The sequence below is a fragment of the Nycticebus coucang genome, chromosome 6 (assembly GCF_027406575.1).
Source record: "Nycticebus coucang isolate mNycCou1 chromosome 6, mNycCou1.pri, whole genome shotgun sequence".
Lineage (NCBI taxonomy): Eukaryota > Metazoa > Chordata > Mammalia > Primates > Lorisidae > Nycticebus > Nycticebus coucang.
Genome location: NC_069785.1, coordinates 40,398,868 through 40,420,589, shown reverse-complemented (window position 1 = coordinate 40,420,589; position 21,722 = coordinate 40,398,868). Strand labels below are relative to the sequence as shown.

The window sequence follows — 21,722 nt, the reverse complement described above, 5'->3', positions numbered from 1 at the left end:
GCATCCCTTCTCCAAACATAATAAGAGGTGCGGGAAATGAGTGGGTGCCTCATCTACAGAGAATCTAACAGCCATAATAAAACCAACTCAAGGTGTGTCTGCTTTTTATTAACTCCACATGCCAGTGGTTCTAAACAACGCCAGTGATTACATACTCCTCTCTAGAAAATTGGTTTTTGGCCTAAGGACTAAATTGTGCCTGGGGTACCTGCCCACACAGGGTACAGATCCCACTCTCCCCTCCCCATCCTCCTTCCCACCCCACACAGAATCTCACTCCACCTGTCATCTCTCTCCTCTGCTTTGATGTTCTGCCTCGTCAATGGTGCCTGCCCCTCTCCTAAAACACTTTCACATCTTCCCATCTAAAAATAAACTCTTAACCCTGCTTCTCCTTTATTCTATTGTTTGGGTTAGAAATATGATGTAGAACATCTTAAAATAGTCCACACTCACTATCTCCGATCTCTACTCCTCCTCCTCACTCAACTCAACTTCGACTCCTACCCCAGTGCTTGAACTTTCCTCTGATATCAGCAGTGGCCTCCTAATTGTGAAGCCCAAAGGCCTTTTTTTCTTCCATCCTTGTATACACTGACCCCCAGAAGCACCTGCTGTGACTGACAGCCCCCTGCCTCTCTCAGAAATCTCGCCTCTCCCCTGGGCTCCTAGAACTGCACCCTCCTGGTCCTCCTGCTTCTTGGGCTGACCCTCCCCAGCTTTTCATCTGGCCTCTTCTTTGAGCTTTACTTAAATACAGTGGTGACGTCCTGGTTTTCTTCTCACTCAACTTCCTTTCTGTGGGTGATTTCTTACCAGGATTTCTACCATCAATTTTCTGTGCTGACAGCGACTTTTCAGTCTATAATTCTCTAAACTCACCCCTTTTTTAAATGTTTGGACTAGTTTGTCCTGCTAACACTTCAATCTTAACATGTTCTAATACTTCAATATTAACATATTCATTAGCTCAGTCCCCGATCCCCAGCTACCTCTTTAATTCTGCCTTGACACCTGCTTCACTTAACAACCAGGATAGGCTCTGAGAAATTCATCATTAGGCAGTTTCTTCCCTGTGGAAACCTCACAGAGGGCGGCACCCACACAGACCTAGATGGTGCAGCCTATTGCTCCTGAGCTACAAACCTGCATAGCACGTTACTGTTCTGAATACTGTAAGCAACTGGGACACAATGATAAGTATTATGTGCATCTAAACATAGAAAAGAGACAGTAAAAATACAGCATAAAAGGCAAAACATGGTACCCCTGTGTAGGGTACTTATAATGAACTGAGATTGCATGACTTGCTCTGGGCGAGTCAGTGGTGAGTGACTGTGACGGCCTATGACGTTACCGTGCACTACTGCAGACTTTAAAAACACTGTCCACTTAGGCTGCATTAAACTTATAAAAAAAATTTTTCAACAATAAATTACCTTACTACAACATTTTTACTTTATAAACATCTTAATTTTTGAAACTTTTTGAGTCTCTTACACCATTCTGCTGAAAACACAAAGGCACCGTATCACTGGTGCATTTATATTTCTTTGTATCCTTATTCTACAAAGCTTTTCCTATTTTTAAATTTCAACTTTTAACTTTTTGAACTTTATAAACTGAGACACAAACATGCACATCAGCCTAGTCCTACACAGGGTCAGGATCACCAGGAAGTCACTAGGCAGCAGGAATTTTTCAGCTCCGCTATAATTTTACAGGACTACCACTGTGCGTGCAGTCCACCGTTGATCAAAACGTCACTATGCGGTGCATAACTTTATTTTCATGTTTGATTTCAGCTAACGTTGTCAGTTGGTTAAACCAGAAACATCAGAAGCACTCTTGACTCCTCTCTGCCTTTCACCTCCCACAGTCTGTCACCCAGTCCTAGGGTTTCTGATTCAGAAGTGACTCTTAGGTGGTCTCTTCTCTCCATTCCCATGCCACTGCCTCAGTTCAGGTCCCTGTGGTCTTTCTCCTAGACCAGTATTCCTTACTAGTCTTCTCATCTAACTAACACACACACACGTTTTTATTATCTGCCCTTGAAGTTCTTTCCTACAAAGCAAATAGGGTAGGCCATTGCTTCAGAGCCTCTACAAACTGGATAATGCTGAATTCCTTAGCATACCAGAAAAAGGGCCTCCGTGAAACTCCTTCCCCAGCAACTCCTTCCTGCTTCATCCTGCGGCTCTCTCAGGAACCCCTGCCCCTCCATTCTCCACACACCAGATAGTAACAGGGCCTCTTTTGCCTGCTATGCCTGGAAAGCCCTTTCCACTTTTTGTGCCTACTAAATGCTTCTCTCGCAAGACTCCTCTGAAGCCTTTCTTAACTTTTCCAGCCTTCCTCCCCGTTAAAAAATACTTGTAGTGTTTTAAATTCGTATTCTTGATTGCAAATCTAATTCCTATAACTTTAGTCTTGAATCACTTAAGTCATATCTTTGATCTGGCTGTAATCTTCCCTTTTAAAAGGCTTTTTACCTCCGTATGACTATAGAAGGTATGATGTGTGTGTGTACTGTTAGTTCAGTCTGTCATACACTGTGGCTATTTGTAAGTCATCTCTCACTAAACTTGGTGTCCCTCAAGGGTAGAGACAGCGGAGGCTTATTTATCTTTGTATCTAGAACTGAGCTTAGTGGCCATGTCCTGGTTGGACAGGATAAACATTGCATAGGAATGGATATAAAACATGAGGATTCCTTTTTAACATCTACCAGGACCTTTAGCTGTGATATCTGGGCTTTGGTCAGGCCCCGGTAATCTGGGGTGGAGGAAGAGATTCCAGGAAGGAAGTCTGAGGTAAGAGTCCTGTGATAGAAAGCCAGGTTAAACATTGAAAGCAAAATGTTTTTTGCTTTCATGCTTAGTTTCCCTGTTCTCTGACCTGGAAGTAATAGAAGTTTTAGTTAAATAAGCTCAGATGGTTTCCTGTTTTTCCATTGTTAAAAGAGAGAGAGAGAAATTTAAAAACATTCTCTGAATAGTTCAGATGCCTGAAAAGTACAGTTAGAACTGTAGCCACAGTACTCCTGTGAAAAGAAGAAAAAGGTATGGGGTCTAGGGTTCCAGCAAACTTTATGCTTAACCCAGACGGGCAGGTGCCCGAACCTCTTATTACTCAGGCTGAGGGTTTGTTTCATCTCCTGGATGAAGTGAAAAAGAGGGTGCCCTGCCTCACTTTGGGAGACTGCCTTTGCCATGGCACAGGGGCTTCCTTGACCCTAGAGCAGTGATTCTCAACCTTCCTAATGCTGCGACCCTTTAATGTGGTGACCCCCAACCATAAAATTATTTTCATTGCTACTTCATAACTGTAATTTTGCTACTGTTATGAATGGTAATGTAAATACCTGATATGCAGGACGTATTTTCATTGTTTCAAAGAGGTCGTGACCCACAGGTTGAGAACCACTGCCCTAGAGGCTATGGCCTTCTGAAGTGGCTTGGCACTCACGTGGAGAATGACTGGATTGACATCGATGACACTGCCTGTACACAGCCAATATGTGCAGCATAGACCTGTGAAGGGGTGGGGAAGGAGCCACCGGGAGGAAGTAAGCACTCAGTAAAAGTTACTGTGTTGATTTCATATATCTAGCCAGTGCTTTAAAAAAGAAGTATGCTTTTTTATGCCCTCTCCTTTAAAAAGGAAGAAGAATAAAAATTTCAACAAGTAGAACAAATAATAAAAAACAGAATTCAGAGGTATTTATCTAATATGTACCCTATCCTTGAATCTCCTTTCCCTGAAGTGATGCATTTTCTTAGGGATGTGGCATAAAAAAAAATGTAAAGTCATCTTATTTCCACTTCGCCTTTTGCACCGGAACAAATAGTTGCAGACATCAGAAATGTTAACTTCATGAAGTTTGCCAGTTGCCTAGGCTTACCGGTACTGTTATTTTGATTGCCTTTGTTAATGTGTGTTGATTACCTTGGTGTTTTTCAGTTTTTTGTTTTTGTTTTGGTGCTCTGATCTCAAGGATGGATTTTATAGGTAGTGAATCTATTAAAATTTCATTTTTAAAATTACAAGTCACTTTATTAAAATTATAAATTTCAAGACCATAGTTATTTTTTCTTAATTTTTTAATTTAATTATTTAAATTACTGTGGGTACATCATAACTGTCTATCTTTATAGGGTACCTGGATGTTTTGTTATAGGCACACAATGTGAGTTAATCAAATCAGGGTAATTGGGATATCTGTCACCTTCAGGACCATAGTTCTTGTTTAAGGTTTCAACTTTAGTTTGCAAATCTTAATATTCTTTCTACAAGTCCAGCATGTTTCAGCAAGCATTGTTAAGCAAACTTGAAAACTATTTGGTTAACTTGAATAATATTATTTCCAATAGTTTTAAACTATAACTATGCATTTTATATTTTAGATTACTTTTAAATGCTTTAGATGCCTTCCTGAATTCTAAATAGTTTTTTATAACTCTAATAGACTGAAGTTATAAACAGTAAAGCTTACATTGTCATACATGTTCCAAAGCTGTGCATACATTTAATAAGTTTTCAATTTAAAACCACAAGTCTAACGCGCTTAATTATACATTCAGCGCTATGAAATTTCAAGGCTATCATTCTAATATGCTCTCAAACATTATAGACATATAAAATTTCAAAAATGTATAATAAAAAACATCAGTATTATGCTTTTAACTCTTACTTTTCTATCTTTAACTCCAAGGGTTAAGATATACATACTCCCTGAATGAAGACCACTTTCACCCCCCCATCCCCCCCAGTTAATTGAGATTTCTACTGGTTTGCTCACTGGATTCCTCTCAATGGCCAGTTGAAATTTACTGAACCCCGGGCGGCACCTGTGGCTCAGTGAGTAGGGCGCTGGCCCCATATGCCGAGGGTTGCGGGTTCAAACCCAGCCCCGGCCAAACTGCAACAAAAAAATAGCCGGGCATTATGGCGGGCGCCTGTAGTCCCAGCTGCTCGGGAGGCTGAGGCAAGAGAATCATGTAAGCCCAAGAGCTGGAGGTTGCTGTGAGCTGTGTGACGCTACAGCACTCTACCGGGGCAGTAAAGTGAGACTCTGTCTCTACAAAAAAAAAGAAAAATAAAAAACACAAAAACAAAAAAAAAAAGAAATTTACTGAACCCCTATTGCAGTATCCTGGCACAGTTTTCAGAAGGGAAAAAGGACATTCCTTGCAGGGCACACAGCCCTTAGAACCTGATTCCTCAGTCTGTTGACAAAGATGGCAGGACCCTGCCCCCTTTCTCTTCCCACCAGTTAATCACTGGATTGGATTTCTCATTTCTTTGACTCTTAAACTAAGTGAATATTCTTTCCATATATCTCTAAATATATATGACCTGGGTAAGATGTTGCTTGATAAGATCTTTCTTTCCTATTCATGGTATATTTAGAATAAGGAACCTTCTCCAGTTGTATTTTGGATTATTCACATGGCTTTGTCTAACTTGCCATCTCGGTTTACAAGGTCAATCTACTGACCATCTGTGGGTATACATATTATAATTTTCACATTCTTATTTCCTTGACAGTATATCTGAATGTACAGTTCTTCCTCTGATAATTCACTACCCTCATTGTTTATCAGTTACGAGAAACATTTTAAAAGAGAAAAGAGACTGTTCTCTTTAACTTCTTTCGCTTGGACTCCTAGTCTCCGTGTCTACAGGCACATGGTCATTTGATACTTATTATAAGGTACCTGTACTGACCTTTCCACTTTATTACTTTCCTAGTTCTAGTGCAAAGGAGATGCTATAGCCCCCTTCCATAAGGCATTTCAGCATGCGCTAGAGAGAAAACTGCCATCATCACCCTTCTAGGTGATTATCATAAAGCTGTGGACATTAAGTTGGTTTTTATTCTATGGCCAGAAAAATAAGGCATCACATTTTTGTTTTTTAGAAAAGTTATGTATTACGGTAGTTTTGGCAAATGCTTCCAAAGAGGAAAAGTTGTTTGATTTCTGTTAATAGAGACTTCCATTTCCCTTAACCAAAGCCCTACTTACAAGGATGCCTTGGCGAAGAATTCACCAGGGCTTTGCCTGAAAATCTGCTATTTTGTAAGGTAAAATTTCTTCATGTATTTGAAGACTTTGTGGAACATAGTGACTTGAATTCTGAGCTCTAGTTCTTTCCTGATCCTCCCTGCCTCTCCCTTACCATCTTTAGAGCCCTTGGACGGACTAAAAAGGGCATTCCCTTAATACTAGAAATTTCTCAGCAGAACACAGTGAATTTTTTCTGGTGTACTTGAGCTTAATATTTTATACCAGTGTATTTTTCATTCTTATAATTTCTTATTATATGACATAAGAGGAGGAATACAGAAATAATAGAAAATCTTTGTTACTTCATTTTTATTCCTAATATTGAAAGTAATATAGCTCATTGTGTATAACATTTTGAAAATTCAAAAAATAATATAATAGTAGTCACTCATATCCAACCACCTATATTGGTATACTAATTTCTTTTGTCTTTTTTCCATGTAGATTTTAACAGCTGTGATTAAAACATACATACATGTATTTATAAATATATGGTTTTACAGTTATTTAATTTTGTATCAAAGGACTCTCCAGTCATTAAAGACTTTTTGTAAGCATACTTTTAATAGCCATATAATATTCTAATGTGATAAAGCATCACTTATAAATACACTGCCTGTTTTTGGACATTTGGTTTGTCTGTAGTTGTGTATTTTATGAATACCCCTGATTCACATGATTATGCCTAAATTTTTGTCCCAGCTCTTTTGATGATAAGATGCCTTATACTACCAAAGTATTCTGTGCACAGAAGGACAGAAGATTGTCAGTGGGTGGTTTTCCTCCCTCCCTCCTCTCGTCCCAGCTCCTTCAGTGTACAAGGACAAGTCAGTCCTTGTTTTTTTCTGAGTTCTCTTTATGGCAGCAGATTCCCTTAGGAACCCACCAGATTGTAAGTCCTTGGCATCACTTTTAGAGCGTGTTTTTTTAACCCCCTTCCCCCTTGTAGGTATTGGATAACAGAGTTTTGGGTCATGTTTAAAATGGATGCCAGCTTGACAGACACCATGGAGGAGTTTCAGGAACTGGTGAAAGCTAAGGGTGAGGAGTTACACTGCCGCCTGATTGACACGACTCAAATGTGAGTGTCAAGGTTTTGACTAATCTTTAGAAACCACCTCGCTAGGCTTCTGAATCTCAGCCATTACTGCTGCTCTCTGTCACCACTCTGAGAAGCCCCTCAGACTGGCAGCTTCAAGTGCCTCACCAAAGAAAAAGCTTGACATTTAACAGAAAAGCAGAGAAGCACCCTGGTGATAAAGCAGTAGATGACTAATATCCAAGAGCAGAAAAAATTAAGTCCCAATCAAAAAGAAATCAGGTAGCAAGGAACTGACTGAAATATGTCCAGAGCAGGAGAAACCGAAAGTGTAGTGACTGAACTCGAGCTTCAGCCGCCAGGGCCGGGCACCCCTGAACTTGTGAATGGGGAAGGGACTACTAAAATATGTACTGAGCAGAGGGTTTATAACACCTGTGGATGTCTGTGAAAGATACTTAGACTTTCAGAGCTGGAAAGGATCCCAGAAATATTTCAGATCATTCCTTGGACTTCTTGGTCATAAGACTGGCCCACTCTGTAAAAATGAGTGTCTTTCCTAATTTAGGGAAGGGGAATGCACACATTGTATGCTAAGGTTTTCACAATGTGGCCAGAGTGGAATAATACAGGTCCCTAAGATAGAGACCTTCTAGAACTAAAATATAGTCTAGAGATCATTTCATCCAACATCTTGATTTTTCTGACTGGGAAATGGAGGCTCATCTGGGGGCACAGAGTTAGGGAAGTGAGTGACAGCAGAAACTGAACTGAGAAGCTTTGTTCACAATATACTACACCATGGCCATGTAAAAAATGATTTCAAGATCACATTCTGTGGCTGGGTGCAGCAGCTCATGCCTACAATCCTAGCACTAGGAGGCCAGTATGGGAGGATCCCCTCGAGTTTGAGACCAGCCTGAGCAAAAGCAAGAATCCATCTTTATAAAAAATAGAAAAATTAGCTGAGCATGGTGGCAGGCACCTATTGTCTAAGCTATTTAGGAGACTGAGGCAGGAAAACCACGGCTCAGGAGTTTGAGGTCACAGTGAGCTATGGTGGCGCCATTGTACTTAAGCCAGGGGGAAAGAGTGATACTCTGTTAAAAAAAAAAAAAAAAAAAATTACTTTCTGTAGCCCCAAATAATCTGCTTATCATTTGTATTCTCATATTTCTTTACTTAGAATTATAGAACTTGAGAGATAAAAGAGATTTTCTAAAGTCACAGTTTTTTCATTTTAAAGGTGAAGAACCTGGAGTACAAGGCCACACCCAGGTCTCCCTGTCCCAATACATCCTAACCAACTTTCCTCTATCAATATTTTCCACACTATATTAGGAATTATTAATTTTAGTCCATGGGATACTTGGGTAATTACCTAAGTTTTGATATATGCAAAAATCAAGAAACATAAAATCCATGAGGACAGAAACAAATGAAGCCTTCCCAGCAACACCAATAAGGCAGGCAAGCTGAAACTTGCATGGGTCAATCAGAAATGATGCTATGTTCCCTGGAAACGAAATAATGGACCATAACACAGTCTGTCTCAAAACTTTTGTGTATCACCTGATCAGATATATTTAAGAAATAATGAGTTAAACTTTCCTTTTGTGATATTTTTCAGAGTTAGTAATATGCTCATTATCCAAGAGGACTATAGAATGTGCAGTGCTTCCCAAATTCAAGGAATACCACTTTGGAAAACATAGATTGGCAACCTTTTGCCTTTCAAAACTGAGCTGTTTCCCTTAGTGTACAAAATTGAAACAAAATAAGAAACACATGGGTTGGCTCTAAGACAATATAGTAGTGAGGGGACAATCTAGTGTCAGCTTCACTTCCTTGGTCATTTCTGTGGTTAGAAACATTAGAGGAAAATGCCACAGTTCTGCCAGGAGTGATCACACGCTCCTACGTGTGGTTGCCTGCAGCATGCCATCTGTCCGTGGCACTTGGAGCTCTTCTGACATGAAAACTGCCCTGGGATACCCAACCAGATAGGGTCCTTATCACTCTCATGAGAATGAAGGAGAAATGGAGAGGGCAGACATACCTGGGGGCTGCACAAAGGAGCCAGGAGCAAAGGCAGGGAAACTGGGACCTGTGCCTGAGACTCTGTCCTTCCCACTGCCTGAAAGTAAACTCATTTACTCTCTTCCCCACTGTACGTTTAAAAGGCAAATTGAAGGCCGGGTGCAGTGGCTCACACCTATAATCCTAGCATTCTAGGAGACCTAGGTGGGTGGATTGTCTGAGCTCATGGGTTTGAGATCAGACTGAGCAAGAGTGAGACTGCATCTCTAAAAATAGCCATGTTTTGGGGCCGGTGCCTGTAGTCCCAGCTACCCAGGAAGCTGAGGCAAGAGAATTGCTTAAGGCCAAGAATTTGAGGTTGCTGTGAACTATGAGGCCAAGGCACTCTGAGGGCAACAAAGTGAGACTCTCTCTGAATAAATGGCTTCTTGGTTGCTGCCAGAGAAAATGCTGATTTGGGGAAAATCTAATGCATTGTTTTATCCCAGGAAAACATTAGATAATGGTGTTTTATATGTTCTTTTGGGAAACATGGATTTTATTTGCAAAAAGCAATTTCAGTTTATTCTTTTTCCTTGTCTTCTTCCTTTCACATTTACCTACAAAAGCAATGCCCGAGATTGGTCCAGGAAACTTACTCAAAGGATAAAATCAAATACCAGCAAGAAACGGAAAGTCTCTCTGCTTTTTGACCACCTGGAACCAGAAGAGCTATCAGAGCACCTCACCTACCTGGAGTTCAAGTCCTTCCGAAGAATATCTGTATGTACCCAGGGGGAGGGAGAAAAACTTCTCTGAGATATTTCTAAAAATAAGCAGAGAAATTCAACAGCCCTTCCTCCTCCTAACCCTAGAGGGCCCCCTTTGAGTTGGAAGGCTTTCCCATCAGGAAGCAAATAGTCTGGAAAATCAGATCGGCACCATCTGAATTCCTTTGCTTGTACCTGCTATGCTGTTCCTATCTCCCCTCCCCATGTTCACCGCACTACCCACTCAAGTTGCAACACTGTGGGCACACATATGAGTGTGCATGCAGTACACACACACACACACATATCTTGCTCCTGATCATCACTAGGCTTCCAGAGAAAAATTTTAATCATCCTCAAAAAAAAGAAAGAAAGAAAGAAATGCATCTTCCCAGAGTTTGAATTCATTCCAGGATAGGCTTTGAATGGCTCTGAGAGAGCCCAAAATAAAGTCGCTGCTGGTCTAGTCTAGAATATACCTACATTCGTGGAGTGGTGCTGGCCCAGCAGTCACCATTCTAGAGATAAACCGTGCTGACCCAAACCTTGCTCCTGGGGCAGCTAAGCAGAGTCAGAGGCACTAATGGGGGAGAGATGAAGGGAAAGAGATTTCTATTTATCATTAGGAGCAGAATGAGCACACAAGTACATCCTGTCCTCACTGCAGTCCTTCAGATTCCCTGTGTGATACCAACAAACATTCGTTCCATAGAAGAGAATCTGTCAACATGTCAGATGCCAGTAGGCCCTCATGGGCCAATATACTTTCCTGAGAAGCGAGACCCTTACTCTACTTAGCCCCCACCCTCACCAGCTTTGCTGTAAAAATAGGGACTGCCTAGTTGCTAGAAGTCTTAGAATGACTTGTGTTCCCCAGGTAAGGGAAAGAGGCCCACAGGGTTGACAGGAACAAGCCAGCCCACCTTTTTAGTCAGAGCTGGGGCTAGGACTACCTGCCTACTTGGGTCACTCAGCACCCATTTACTGAGCTATGTTGTATCTAGAAAGAGATCTGCAAAGCAGGTTATAGGGTTCTTATTTTCTTCTGTAATGCTGACATCCTTCCTGGTTTCCCCCAGCTATTTGGCCAGCCAGCCAAGAACCTCCCAATTTCCATTTGGAATTAAGTTTCTAAGCATTAATCCCTCTTGTGTCCTCACTTGTACCTCTCAGACAGAAGAAACCCAGGCCCCAGCTGGGAGGTTCTACCCAAGGAGTTTCCATCTAGCTGTAACTGTTCAGGACACTTTTTTGTTTGTTTTTTTCTACACAATTCTAAACAGTTTTCCCAAACAAAAATGTTCTCTCCAACATGAGGTCAAAGGGAAATTCATCTCTGCTGTGAATTGAAAAACATTAGATATTTTCTGTTTATTACAACACTTGGGGGATGATGAGATTACTGTGGTAACTTTTTTTTAAAAGTAGATTCATTGTCAGATTTATATATAGTGGTATATAAAAGGTATTCATTGGAATGAATCATGGCTACTTTCTTTTAGAAAAGGTAAGGACTTTATATATCTCTCTTAAGGAGAGAATTTGGTCTTATATTTTTCCACCCATCAGCAGTCACAGCACACAGTAAAGTGGGGCTCAGTTAATTTGCAGCTGTAGTTGTGGGAGGGTGTAAAGGAAAAAAAATACAGCTATTCTATTTAGATTCTGATTTCTTCCCCTGAGTGTATTTACTGTTTTGGCAGGACTGCAGTTTCAACCCCACCCCCTTGTTCTCCGTGGTTTAACAAAGCAAAAGTTTTTCACTTACAATGCCTGTCTAGCATGGGTCACCAGGGGCTGCTGAGTGGCTCGGGGACCTAGCTGAAGGAAGCTTCCTCTTGATAGGAAATTCCGTGAATCTGAAGCAGTGGGAAGGCAATATGCTGATCATTCACTGGCTTTGAAATCTTTGCCTTGTAAGTCGTATCACTTCTGCTCACATTCTACTGGCTCATCTCAGTCTTATGGCCACACCTGCTTTCAGAGGGAAAAGTTCGTAAGGGAAGACCTGGAAGTAACTTGGGCAGCAACACCAAAGACTTCCATAGGAGCTAAAGAAGAGCAGACAGCTCTTGGTTATACTTTTTGAGCAGAGAGATTCTTAGTGACAAGGACACAATTGCTAAAATCTCCACATCAACCAGATCTTCTGGGACATTTTCATTGTCATATCTGCTGTTTCATTGCCAACCACAGTCAATGCTGTCATCAGGTGGGTAAACTATGGTCACCAATTACATGGCTATCAAGTTTCATGTACCCCATTCCGTTGACCTCTGCTCAAGGTAGTAGAAGGAAATCCAGACTTGTTTTAGCATAAGGTTAATAATTATTCCATTAGCCACTTCATGTTTATGTAGCACTTTGAAAAGTCAAGGCTTTTACACATTATCTGGTTTGATGTTCATAACAATCCCATGTCCTAGATAGGGCAGATTTTATCATCACATTTCTTTCTTTCTTTCTTTTTTTTTTTTCCCCTAGTAGAGACAGGGTTTCATTCTTGCTCAGGCTGGTCTGAAACTCCTGAGCTCAGGCAGTCTTCCTACTTTGGCCTCCCAGAGTGCTGGAATTACAGGCAGGAGCCACCATGCCCAACCCACCCCCCAATTTTTTTTTTTTTTTTTTTTGAGACAGAGTCTCACTATGTTGCCCTCAGTTGAGTGCCATAGGGTCATAGCTCACAGCAACCTCAAACTCTTGGGCTTAAGAGATTCTCTTGCCTCAGCCTCCCAAGTAGCTGGGACTACAGGCGCCTGCCACAATGCCTGGCTTTTGTTGTTATTATTGTCTTTGTTTTAGCAGGCCCTGGTTGGGTTTGAACCCACCAGCCCCAGTGCATGTGGCCACCACCCTAACCACTAAGCTAAGGCTCCAAGCCTATCATCACATTTTTAAGGAAAGAAAATAGCTGGGGAAAGATTAATTTTTGTAAGGAGAATTATCTTTTATTCCCTTAACTTCAGCAGCAGAGCTGGAACTAATAATGAGATTTTTCTTCCATATATTCTTTAGAATTTAGAATGGATAGTATCTACTGAAATACAATATTTGGACTAACTAGTATGGGTACACATCCACTTATGCCTAATGACTTTTGATGTAGCGACACCATGTCTTTCCCATCATTCTTGTTGGCTAAATGACAAAGATGCAGGAGAGGGCCAGGGGCCCCTCTGTCCCATGTCGGTTCCTAGCCGTCAACTGAGCAGAGCTGATTTGTCTCTCAGATCTTTCAGAACACAGACCTGATGTTTTGTTTTGTTTTTTCCCTGCAGTTCTCTGATTATCAGAATTACCTTGTAAATAGCTGTGTCAAGGAGAACCCTACCATGGAGCGGTCAATTGCCCTATGCAACGGCATCTCCCAGTGGGTCCAATTGATGGTTCTTAGCCGCCCCACCCCACAGCTTCGAGCAGAAGTCTTCATCAAGTTCATCCGTGTGGCTCAGGTGAGTGCCTGGATTAAGTTTTGGTCTGAGCTGTAAGGTAAATTATCTGTCCCCCTTTCCTTCAGCATAGTCTATCAATTAGAGCTGTTTTTCCCCCAAGAACTGTGGTGGAGTTTGTGTGCCTTCAGCTATCCTTAGACCTGGATATGGTGACTTTCTATTATCCCACATAATGACAGTGGGGAAAGAGACGTAAAGGCCATTTCAGGGGTCAGGACACAATTTTACATCTGTTTAAACCTTTAACCTTTTTCAGAAGATGCTTACTATCCTGCATTATGGCAATGGAAAGGGCAATTCTAAGATTTACTAGAGTTGGACCAGCCTGGATTGTCTTAGGTCTTCAAGCCCATGCCATGAATGACTGCTTTTAATGTTTTAAAGCTTAAGCATTTGATAAGAGAATAGGTACTATGAACCCATGTTTGAAGTTCCCCAGAAATTCTATCTTCTCTGTCCCAGTTACTGTCCTACATAGGGGTACTAGTATAGCACAGGAAAATGAAACAAAGTTCTTATCCTCAAAAATAAGTCTGGTAAACTTAGAATGAAGGAAATAAGATAACACTTAACGACATATTTTTCCAACTGTGGATGGTCTAGATTAGAACAGTGTTTCTTCAAGTTTAGTACATGGATTATCCCAACACCAGTTTGGGTCCAGAAATATTTGTATTAAACAGGTACTATGGGTGATTCTTAGAAGCCACAGATCTAAATGGTAGTCCCCTGATCAGCTGCAACAAGAGGAGGGAGATGTGACACCTGACTAGGTTTGGGATCCACTGATCTGGAATTAAGCAGAAGGGGAGAAATGGACAGAAAACTGTAAGACCTTGGTCTTTGACCAATATAAGGAAGCCTCAAGACACAGAGGTGAGAGGCAGCCTCTAAGTCCCCCAGGTAACTGACACAAATAGTCCTGTCTTCTCTATCACAGAAGCTCCACCAACTACAGAACTTCAATACCTTGATGGCTGTGATAGGTGGTCTGTGTCATAGCTCGATCTCCAGGCTCAAGGAGACAAGTTCACATGTCCCACATGAAATCAATAAGGTCAGTGCTACCATCTTCTCTGGGGCCTTTAGCAGCATTCTTAGGACCAATACCAATGATCTCTCTAGGAAGGGGGGAGTTGGGGGAGAGAGCAGAGAGCATTTCCTACTCACATCGTCCCTTGTGAAGCAGGCAAAGTAGCAGGGAGGCAAGCCTTTAGGAAAACCACAGAATGAGGAAGTCACAGATTTGACAGTGACTGTGATTCCATCTGGCCTCAGTGTCACTGCAAACGTACCTGCTGGGCCAGTTGAGACACTGATTTCCTTACTCCAGTTCTTTGCTTAAAAATACTCTCCCAAAAGCAATAGTAGTTCAGTTAACCATAGATCAGTCTGCATGTCATGTGTGGTTATATAGTTATACAGTGATATATTAAAAACCTAGCTACCCAGAGCCTTTGGAGAATGACATTCTAGAGAGTTGAATTTTCTCAGATAGTTGGAGGTGAGTTCTTCAGATACTATTTTGTAATAGATCATTTTTATTGATGATTCTTTTTAAAAGATATCCTATGCACTTTTCTACATTATTAATTAGATTTTACAGAATATACTTTAATGTTTTATGACATAGGGCTTTTGTTATACATAAGCTACTGTGATATACTGAGGATGTAGATGCAGCTACGTCCAGCCAGAGTTAGAGCATGTTCATCTGATGCAAGAGGACCTCATTGTGATGAAACCCCGATCTTTGCAAACTGGCATAGAGAACAATTCTCTTCCTAGGGACAAAGACCTTAGTTCGCTGCCTCTATTCATTTTTCCCGGGTGTTCAGCTCTCCTATGGGTAGTCTCCTCTTAATTATCTCTGCTGTCACAATGCTGGGGCTCTGGGGTGGGCCCCCTTCCCAATGGTCTGATCAAAAGAGCAATATTTAGTTACCATTGCATTCCCTTAACAATTCTGCTGAGAATGGGAGGAACAGTTGAAAAGATTGCCCATGTCAGTGGTGACAGAGGGAAACAGTCACAGAGATGATATGTCTTCATGTCATTTAGCTTACAAGATGCCACTTGCTCCTCTTGGCAGGTTGGAGGTCTCCCATGGCATGTTTCTTGTCTGTAATCATTTGACCTTCAGGGTGGTCAACACAGGGAATTAGTAAGTCCAGTGTTGAAGCAAATATCCCCAAGTAGCTGATTTCACCTTCTGAGGGGAATAAAAATATCTCTGGCATTTCTGCTATTAATCTTTTTGTTTTGCGAGTATCATCCATGCCTACACTCATCTGTGCTGTTGCGAGAGGTGTGTGAGGAGCCTCTTTGGCCATCTCAAAGTGATTGAAAGGGGCTGACTCTAAACATCAAGTTCTTCCTTATGGAGAAATGTTATGTCTTGGGCCACCATTTTATTAAAAGAATTTGGCACAGTGTCTAAAATGGTAGTAGTAGTCGTCCCTCTCCCCCCATCCGCATCTGCCTTCCATGATTTCAGTTACCCGAGGTCAACCGCAGTCCAAAAATACTAGATGAAAATCCCAGAAATAAACAATTTATAAGTTTTAAATTGCCCACTGTTCTGAGTAGCATGATGACATCTGAAGTCATCCTACTCTTTCCTCCTGGGACCTGAATCATCCCTTTGCACAGCATATCCAAGCTTTTGACGCTACCGTTCTTTTAGTCACTTAGTAGCTGTGTGAGGTATCAAACCAACTGTCTGCATATCACAGTGCATATGTTCAAGTAACCCTATTTTACTTACTAATGGCCTGAAAACGCAGTGATGAGTAGTGATGCTGAAATTCAAATATGCCAAAGAGAAACTGGGAGGTACTTGTGCTTCCTTTAAGTTGAAAGGTGAAAGTTCTCGACTTAAAAAGGAAAGCAAAAAAAGTATATGGGGAGGTTGCTAAGATCTGCACTACAGTAAAGACAAACTCCTATCCATTAAATCGTGATAAAGGAAAAAGAAATTCCCTCTAGTTTTGCTATTGCACCTTAAATAGCAAAAGTTACAGCCACAGTACATGATACGATGGAAGACACGAACAGAGATGTGTTGTGACCAGTGGTGGCCTTTGGGTACAGTACTACTTGTAGTTTCAGGCATCTACTGGGGGTTGTGGATTGTATCCCCTGAAATTGGGGGATGGGGGGACTACTTAGTTTGTGTCTTAACATGATTGGCAGACAGGCTTTCACTTCGTATCTCTGCATCTGAAAAGGGGGTTATCACATGTGGGGAGTGGGATCTGTGAACCACTTACTGACTTGAATGCAGAGCGATAGAAAAGAACGCTCAGGGTTGAGGCAGGGCGTGAGCTTTAAGGTCCTCTCCCTTGTCCTTTAGTCTATTGTTTCTTTAATAGACTTTTCTTTCTATTAAGTGCAGGGTTTCAGTCTGCAGAGGGACTGTCACTTGCTTCCTAAACATAGGCCCATTTTGAGAACCTGGAGTAAGGCCCAAAGGAGCGCCTCGTACGGTGTAAAAACACACAACAGACTACAGAAGCTCCACTCTTGATAACACTTGCTGTTCGTCATGCCGGTGGCAAGAGTCAGCACTTCTGACATCACAGCTCTAATGTTAAGCAATGCAGTGTCTCTGGAGACATTGAGAAGACACTAGGGAAAGAAATGCATGGCTTGGGGATGGGTTAGAGAGACACATACTGTGTACTGTATATTCCTGAACCTTTTTAATTTTTATATCAGGTGCTTCTAGTATTTATTTTTGAAATGAAATTGTAATACAAATAAGGTAAAAGCCCCCACTAAAAAATTTAGTTATATTAGCTGGGCGTTGTGGCGGGCGCCTGTAGTCCCAGCTGCTTGGGAGGCTGAGGCAAGAGAATCGCGTAAGCCCAAGAGTTAGAGGGCTTACTGTGAGCCATGTGACGCCATGGCACTCTACCTGAGGGTGGTACAGTGAGACTCTGTCTCCACAAAAAAAAAAAAAAAAAATTAAGTTATGTAGTAACATTAAGTAAAGCACATCTTATGTTTTTTAATATACTCTGTGACATCTGACATAGCTGAAGTTTTAATTTGGGAATCACATCTGCACATTTTAGATCAATCTCCCTCTGCCAAACAAATTCTGGATGGGGTGAAATCACGGTAGAGCATGAGAGTGTGCAAGGTAGCCATTATAGACAACACACCTGCCCAGTGGGTACTGTGATTGTTCTGTTCTTCCTCTTTGTAGGTTCTGGGTGAGATGACTGAGCTGCTGTCCTCCTGCAGAAACTATGACAACTACCGGCGAGCCTATGGAGAGTGTACTCACTTCAAGATTCCCATCCTGGGGGTGCATCTCAAGGACCTCATCTCCCTGTACGAAGCCATGCCCGACTATCTGGAGGATGGGAAGGTGAACGTCCACAAGCTGCTGGCCCTTTACAATCATATCAATGAATTGGTCCAGCTGCAAGAGGTGGCCCCACCTTTAGAGGCCAACAAGGACTTAGTGCACCTGCTGACGGTAAGGTTCACACTGAAGAAAAGAACAGTTACCAAGCACTTTCTGTGTGCCAGGCACCATTCTGGATACCTTACCAAATATTAGTTCATTTAATCTCCCTGAAGACACTATGAAGCAAATACTATTATTATCTCCATCTTATGGATGGGGATACTGAGATACAAAGACATAACTTACCCGGGGACCACACACTATTAAGTAGCACAGACTTACTTCAAACCAAGTGGATAGGATTCTAGAGGCTGTGTTCTTAAGCAGTATGACCTCTAGACTTCCAAGACCATTTCCTTATCCCTCCAAAAGCAGTCCTAAGCTCTCTGGAAAGAGCTGATGGTAAATGAAGATACAAGGCTTGGTAACATACGGAGATAGTATGCTCTCATAAAAAAAGGCAGGACAGTGAGTTTAAAAAAAAAAAAAAAGTTATCCTTTAGGTCCTGGCTTAGATCTTCATTCTCAGACATATTCAAGTCAAGCACAGGTGAGTATTTGTCAGTGGTGAGGAAGACCAGGATTTGCACGTTGGGTGCAGGGTGACATAGATGAGTTCCCTTCCAGACCTGTGATTCTGAGGTTCACCAGCTGTGTGAACGTGGACAGGTAACTCTTCAAGTTTCCTCCTCTGTAACTTAAAGGAGTTAGTCTTGGTGGTAATTTCTAATTTCTCTTTCAGTTCTAAAATATATTTTTAACCCTTTCTGCAGAAGAGAATAATGATCATAGCTGCTTCCCGCCTTTTTGATGGTCCTCCAGGGTTCACATTGACTAGGATCAGATCCTATCCCTTTTGCTAATTAGCCAGGTGACCTTGGCAGGTCTCTGCCTCAAACTTCAAAATTTGTAAAAAGACAGACTGATTCTTAACTCTGTAGGATCGTAAATCCTGTGATAAAAGCTGTGAACCTTCTTCCCCCAAAATGTATGTAAGCCATATATTCAAAAATATTCAGTAATTTCAGGGCATTCTGAATTCCCTGAACCCCATCCATTTACACTGGATTCTGTTGCTAGGTTCAAATTTTAATAGTATTAGGCTGTGTAAACCATCCTTTCAGATTGTCTGTCTGCTTTGGGAGAGAACAAGTGAGGTAAGGACCATCTGGCCAGATAAGGCCTTTGGCCTATGCTCTATATAGAAGCTTTGATTTAAGTCATAGGTGAAAAGAAGGTAGCATGGGACTTCTCTATATTTCAGTTTTTTTCTTCCTTTTCATCCAGCTCAAAATGTCAGGGACTTCTCTAAAATTTAAAAAACATTTTAACAAGAAAAAACTAATGCTTGCCCTATTACAATACTAAGTGTTACACCTTCCAAACTTTGTGATTTTTAAACACAAACTGCTATGAACCTACAAGAATTAACTACTGTAGAGGAAGCAAGCAAGAAAAAACGCATAAACCTGGGGAAAGGCAAATAGCATCTCAGCAATGAACCCTGTTCTGATTTGATCTGCAGTTGTCCCTGGATCTCTACTACACCGAAGATGAAATTTATGAGCTCTCCTATGCCCGAGAACCAAGGAACCACAGAGCCCCAGTGAGTTTTTCATATTAAAAGTCTCGTGTGTAATAGGAGACTCTTTACAAGCTACTCCTTAAATCTGTTCATCTTAAGGAACAGAGTTTTAGTTCAGTTTAATAAGTATGTTGTTTCTTCTAAGCACCTAATCTTGTGCTAGGAACAGAAAAAGTTTCCCAACATATGTGTGAGGAATAGTTCCTGTCCATAAAGAGCTGTGATCTAGTTGAAGGGATGAGACTGACTGATGCTTAAACAGTGAACAGTCAACAATACCCATGTGCCAATAGAATGTCAGAAGGAGCAAGGGAATCGGTGGTTTACAAATTAGAGAAGGGAGAGAGTATTGTGGACTGCAGTGACCTCCCTCTCCATTAAAAAGTATCCCCACATAAGTTCTTTTCTATGATTTGTTGATGATAATGAGGGCCATATGCATTATGAATCAGAAACTAAACTGAGACAGAAAAGCCCCATTATCCTAGCCCATTATGTTGAGTCTGAAAGAACAGTCTGCTGGGTCTTTTGACTCTTAGACTGACAAATCCTCAGAATAGCATAGTTTTGGTGCTAGACACTGTGGGAACGCACAGGTTATATGGCCCTCCTTCTCCTATATGCAAGTAAAATCATTGGTTTTTTGGGAAGCATCCCACTCCCAAAACAAATGGTACTCAAGGGCAATTGCCCATACAAGAAATCCAGCATATCTGTTCTGGTTAGGGATTAAGTTCTAGCTGCCTATCATAATGAAAGATATGCACTGCAAATATTTGGTATGTCCCATTTTCAGGGTGTCAGAAGCACTTAAATGGAAAAGGGTGCCTGCTCCTGTTTTAGAAAGAGATTTTAATTTGGGCAGAGTTTCAAATACAGATACGTACTGCACAGGGACATTTTGGTCAACAAATGGACCACATGTGATGGTGGTCCCTTTAGATTATTTATAATGAAGCTGAAAAATTACTATTGCCTAATGCCATTGCCATCATAAGACTATAGTGGTACATATTATTCACATGTTTGAGGTGATGCTAGTATAAACAAACCCACTGCACTGCCAGTCATGTAAAAGTCTAGAGCACACAGTTATGCACAGTATATAATTCTTGGTAATAATAAACAACTATGTTACCGGTTTATGTACTTACTATACTTTTATCATTATTAAGAGTGTGCTCCTTCTACTTAGTAAAACTTTGTAGTAAAACAGCCTTGGGATAGGTCTTTCAGGAAGTATTCCAGAAGAAAGCATTTTTACATAGGAGATGACAGTTGCATTCATGTTCTGCCCGTGAAGACCCTCCACTGGGACAAGATGTGGAGATGGAAGATATACTGATGATCTTGACTGTGGGGGGAGTTAGGCTAATGTGTGTGTTCTTGTCTTAGTTTATAACAAAAAAAGTTGAAAAAGTAAAAAAAAATTTTTTTTTAGTAGAAAAAACTTCATAGAATTAGGATATAAAGAAAATACTTTTGTACCGCTGTACAATGATACAATGTGTTTGTCTTAAGCTCTTCTGTTACTACAAAAGAGTAATAAAACATTAAAACAATTAAAAATTTATAAAGTAAAGAAGTTACAGTAAGCTAATGTAATTTATTGTGGACTAGAAAGTTTTCCTTCCAAATTGAGTGCAGCCTAAGTGTGCAGTGCTTGTAAAGTCTAGTCCTAGGCCTTCACATTCACTCACCAGAACAGTTTCCAGTCCTGCAAGCTCCATGGTAAGTGCCCTCTGCAGGTGTACCACTTTTTATCTTTTATAAACCATATTTTTTCTTTACCCTATCTTTGGACATACAAATATTTCCCCCTGTACTGTAATTGCCTACAGTATTCAGAACAGTAACATGCTGCACAGATGTATATCCTAGGAGCAAGAGGCTCCACCCTCTAGCCTAGGTGTGTAATTAGGATACTATATAGGTTTGTGTAAGAACACGTTGCTGCTTGGACAACAAAACAGCCTAATGAGGAATTTCTTACAACATTTCTTGCTTGTTAAGCGATATATGACTGTATTTAGGAAAGGATTCTATCTCAGCCTGTCCAGAATTCACATTTGTTTTTCCTTGTGTGTCTGTCTTTTAGCTATTTTTTTCTTATCTACATTTCTACTTCAAAGTGACTAAAGAACAGAGGAAATAATCTACTTTTTGCCAACAGCTTGGACAAAAGGTTCAATGGAGAGAGAATTGAAACTGGGGAAAATTGAAAATTTTAAATGTATCTGTAGTTGCGGATAATGTGTATGAAGAGCACATTAGAAACTGTAAAGCACATGCCTGCAATTGCCAAGATTATTATAAATTTCAATTACTTGTGGGCTGTTCTTTGCCACTGCACATAGTTGAAGGTC

General features: G+C 40.9%; 1 protein-coding gene across 1 annotated transcript in view; it reads left to right on the top strand.

Annotated features, from left to right (window-relative positions):
• The window catches only part of RASGRP1 (RAS guanyl releasing protein 1), a 72,713-nt gene that overhangs the window by 39,717 nt on the left and 11,274 nt on the right, over positions 1-21,722 (top strand). The window contains exons 4-10 of the mRNA XM_053594489.1: positions 6,026-6,088; positions 7,021-7,152; positions 9,759-9,912; positions 13,178-13,351; positions 14,292-14,408; positions 17,565-17,840; positions 19,297-19,377. Of these exons, the coding sequence (XP_053450464.1) occupies positions 6,026-6,088; positions 7,021-7,152; positions 9,759-9,912; positions 13,178-13,351; positions 14,292-14,408; positions 17,565-17,840; positions 19,297-19,377 (997 nt within the window). The remainder of the gene's footprint in view (positions 1-6,025; positions 6,089-7,020; positions 7,153-9,758; positions 9,913-13,177; positions 13,352-14,291; positions 14,409-17,564; positions 17,841-19,296; positions 19,378-21,722) is intronic.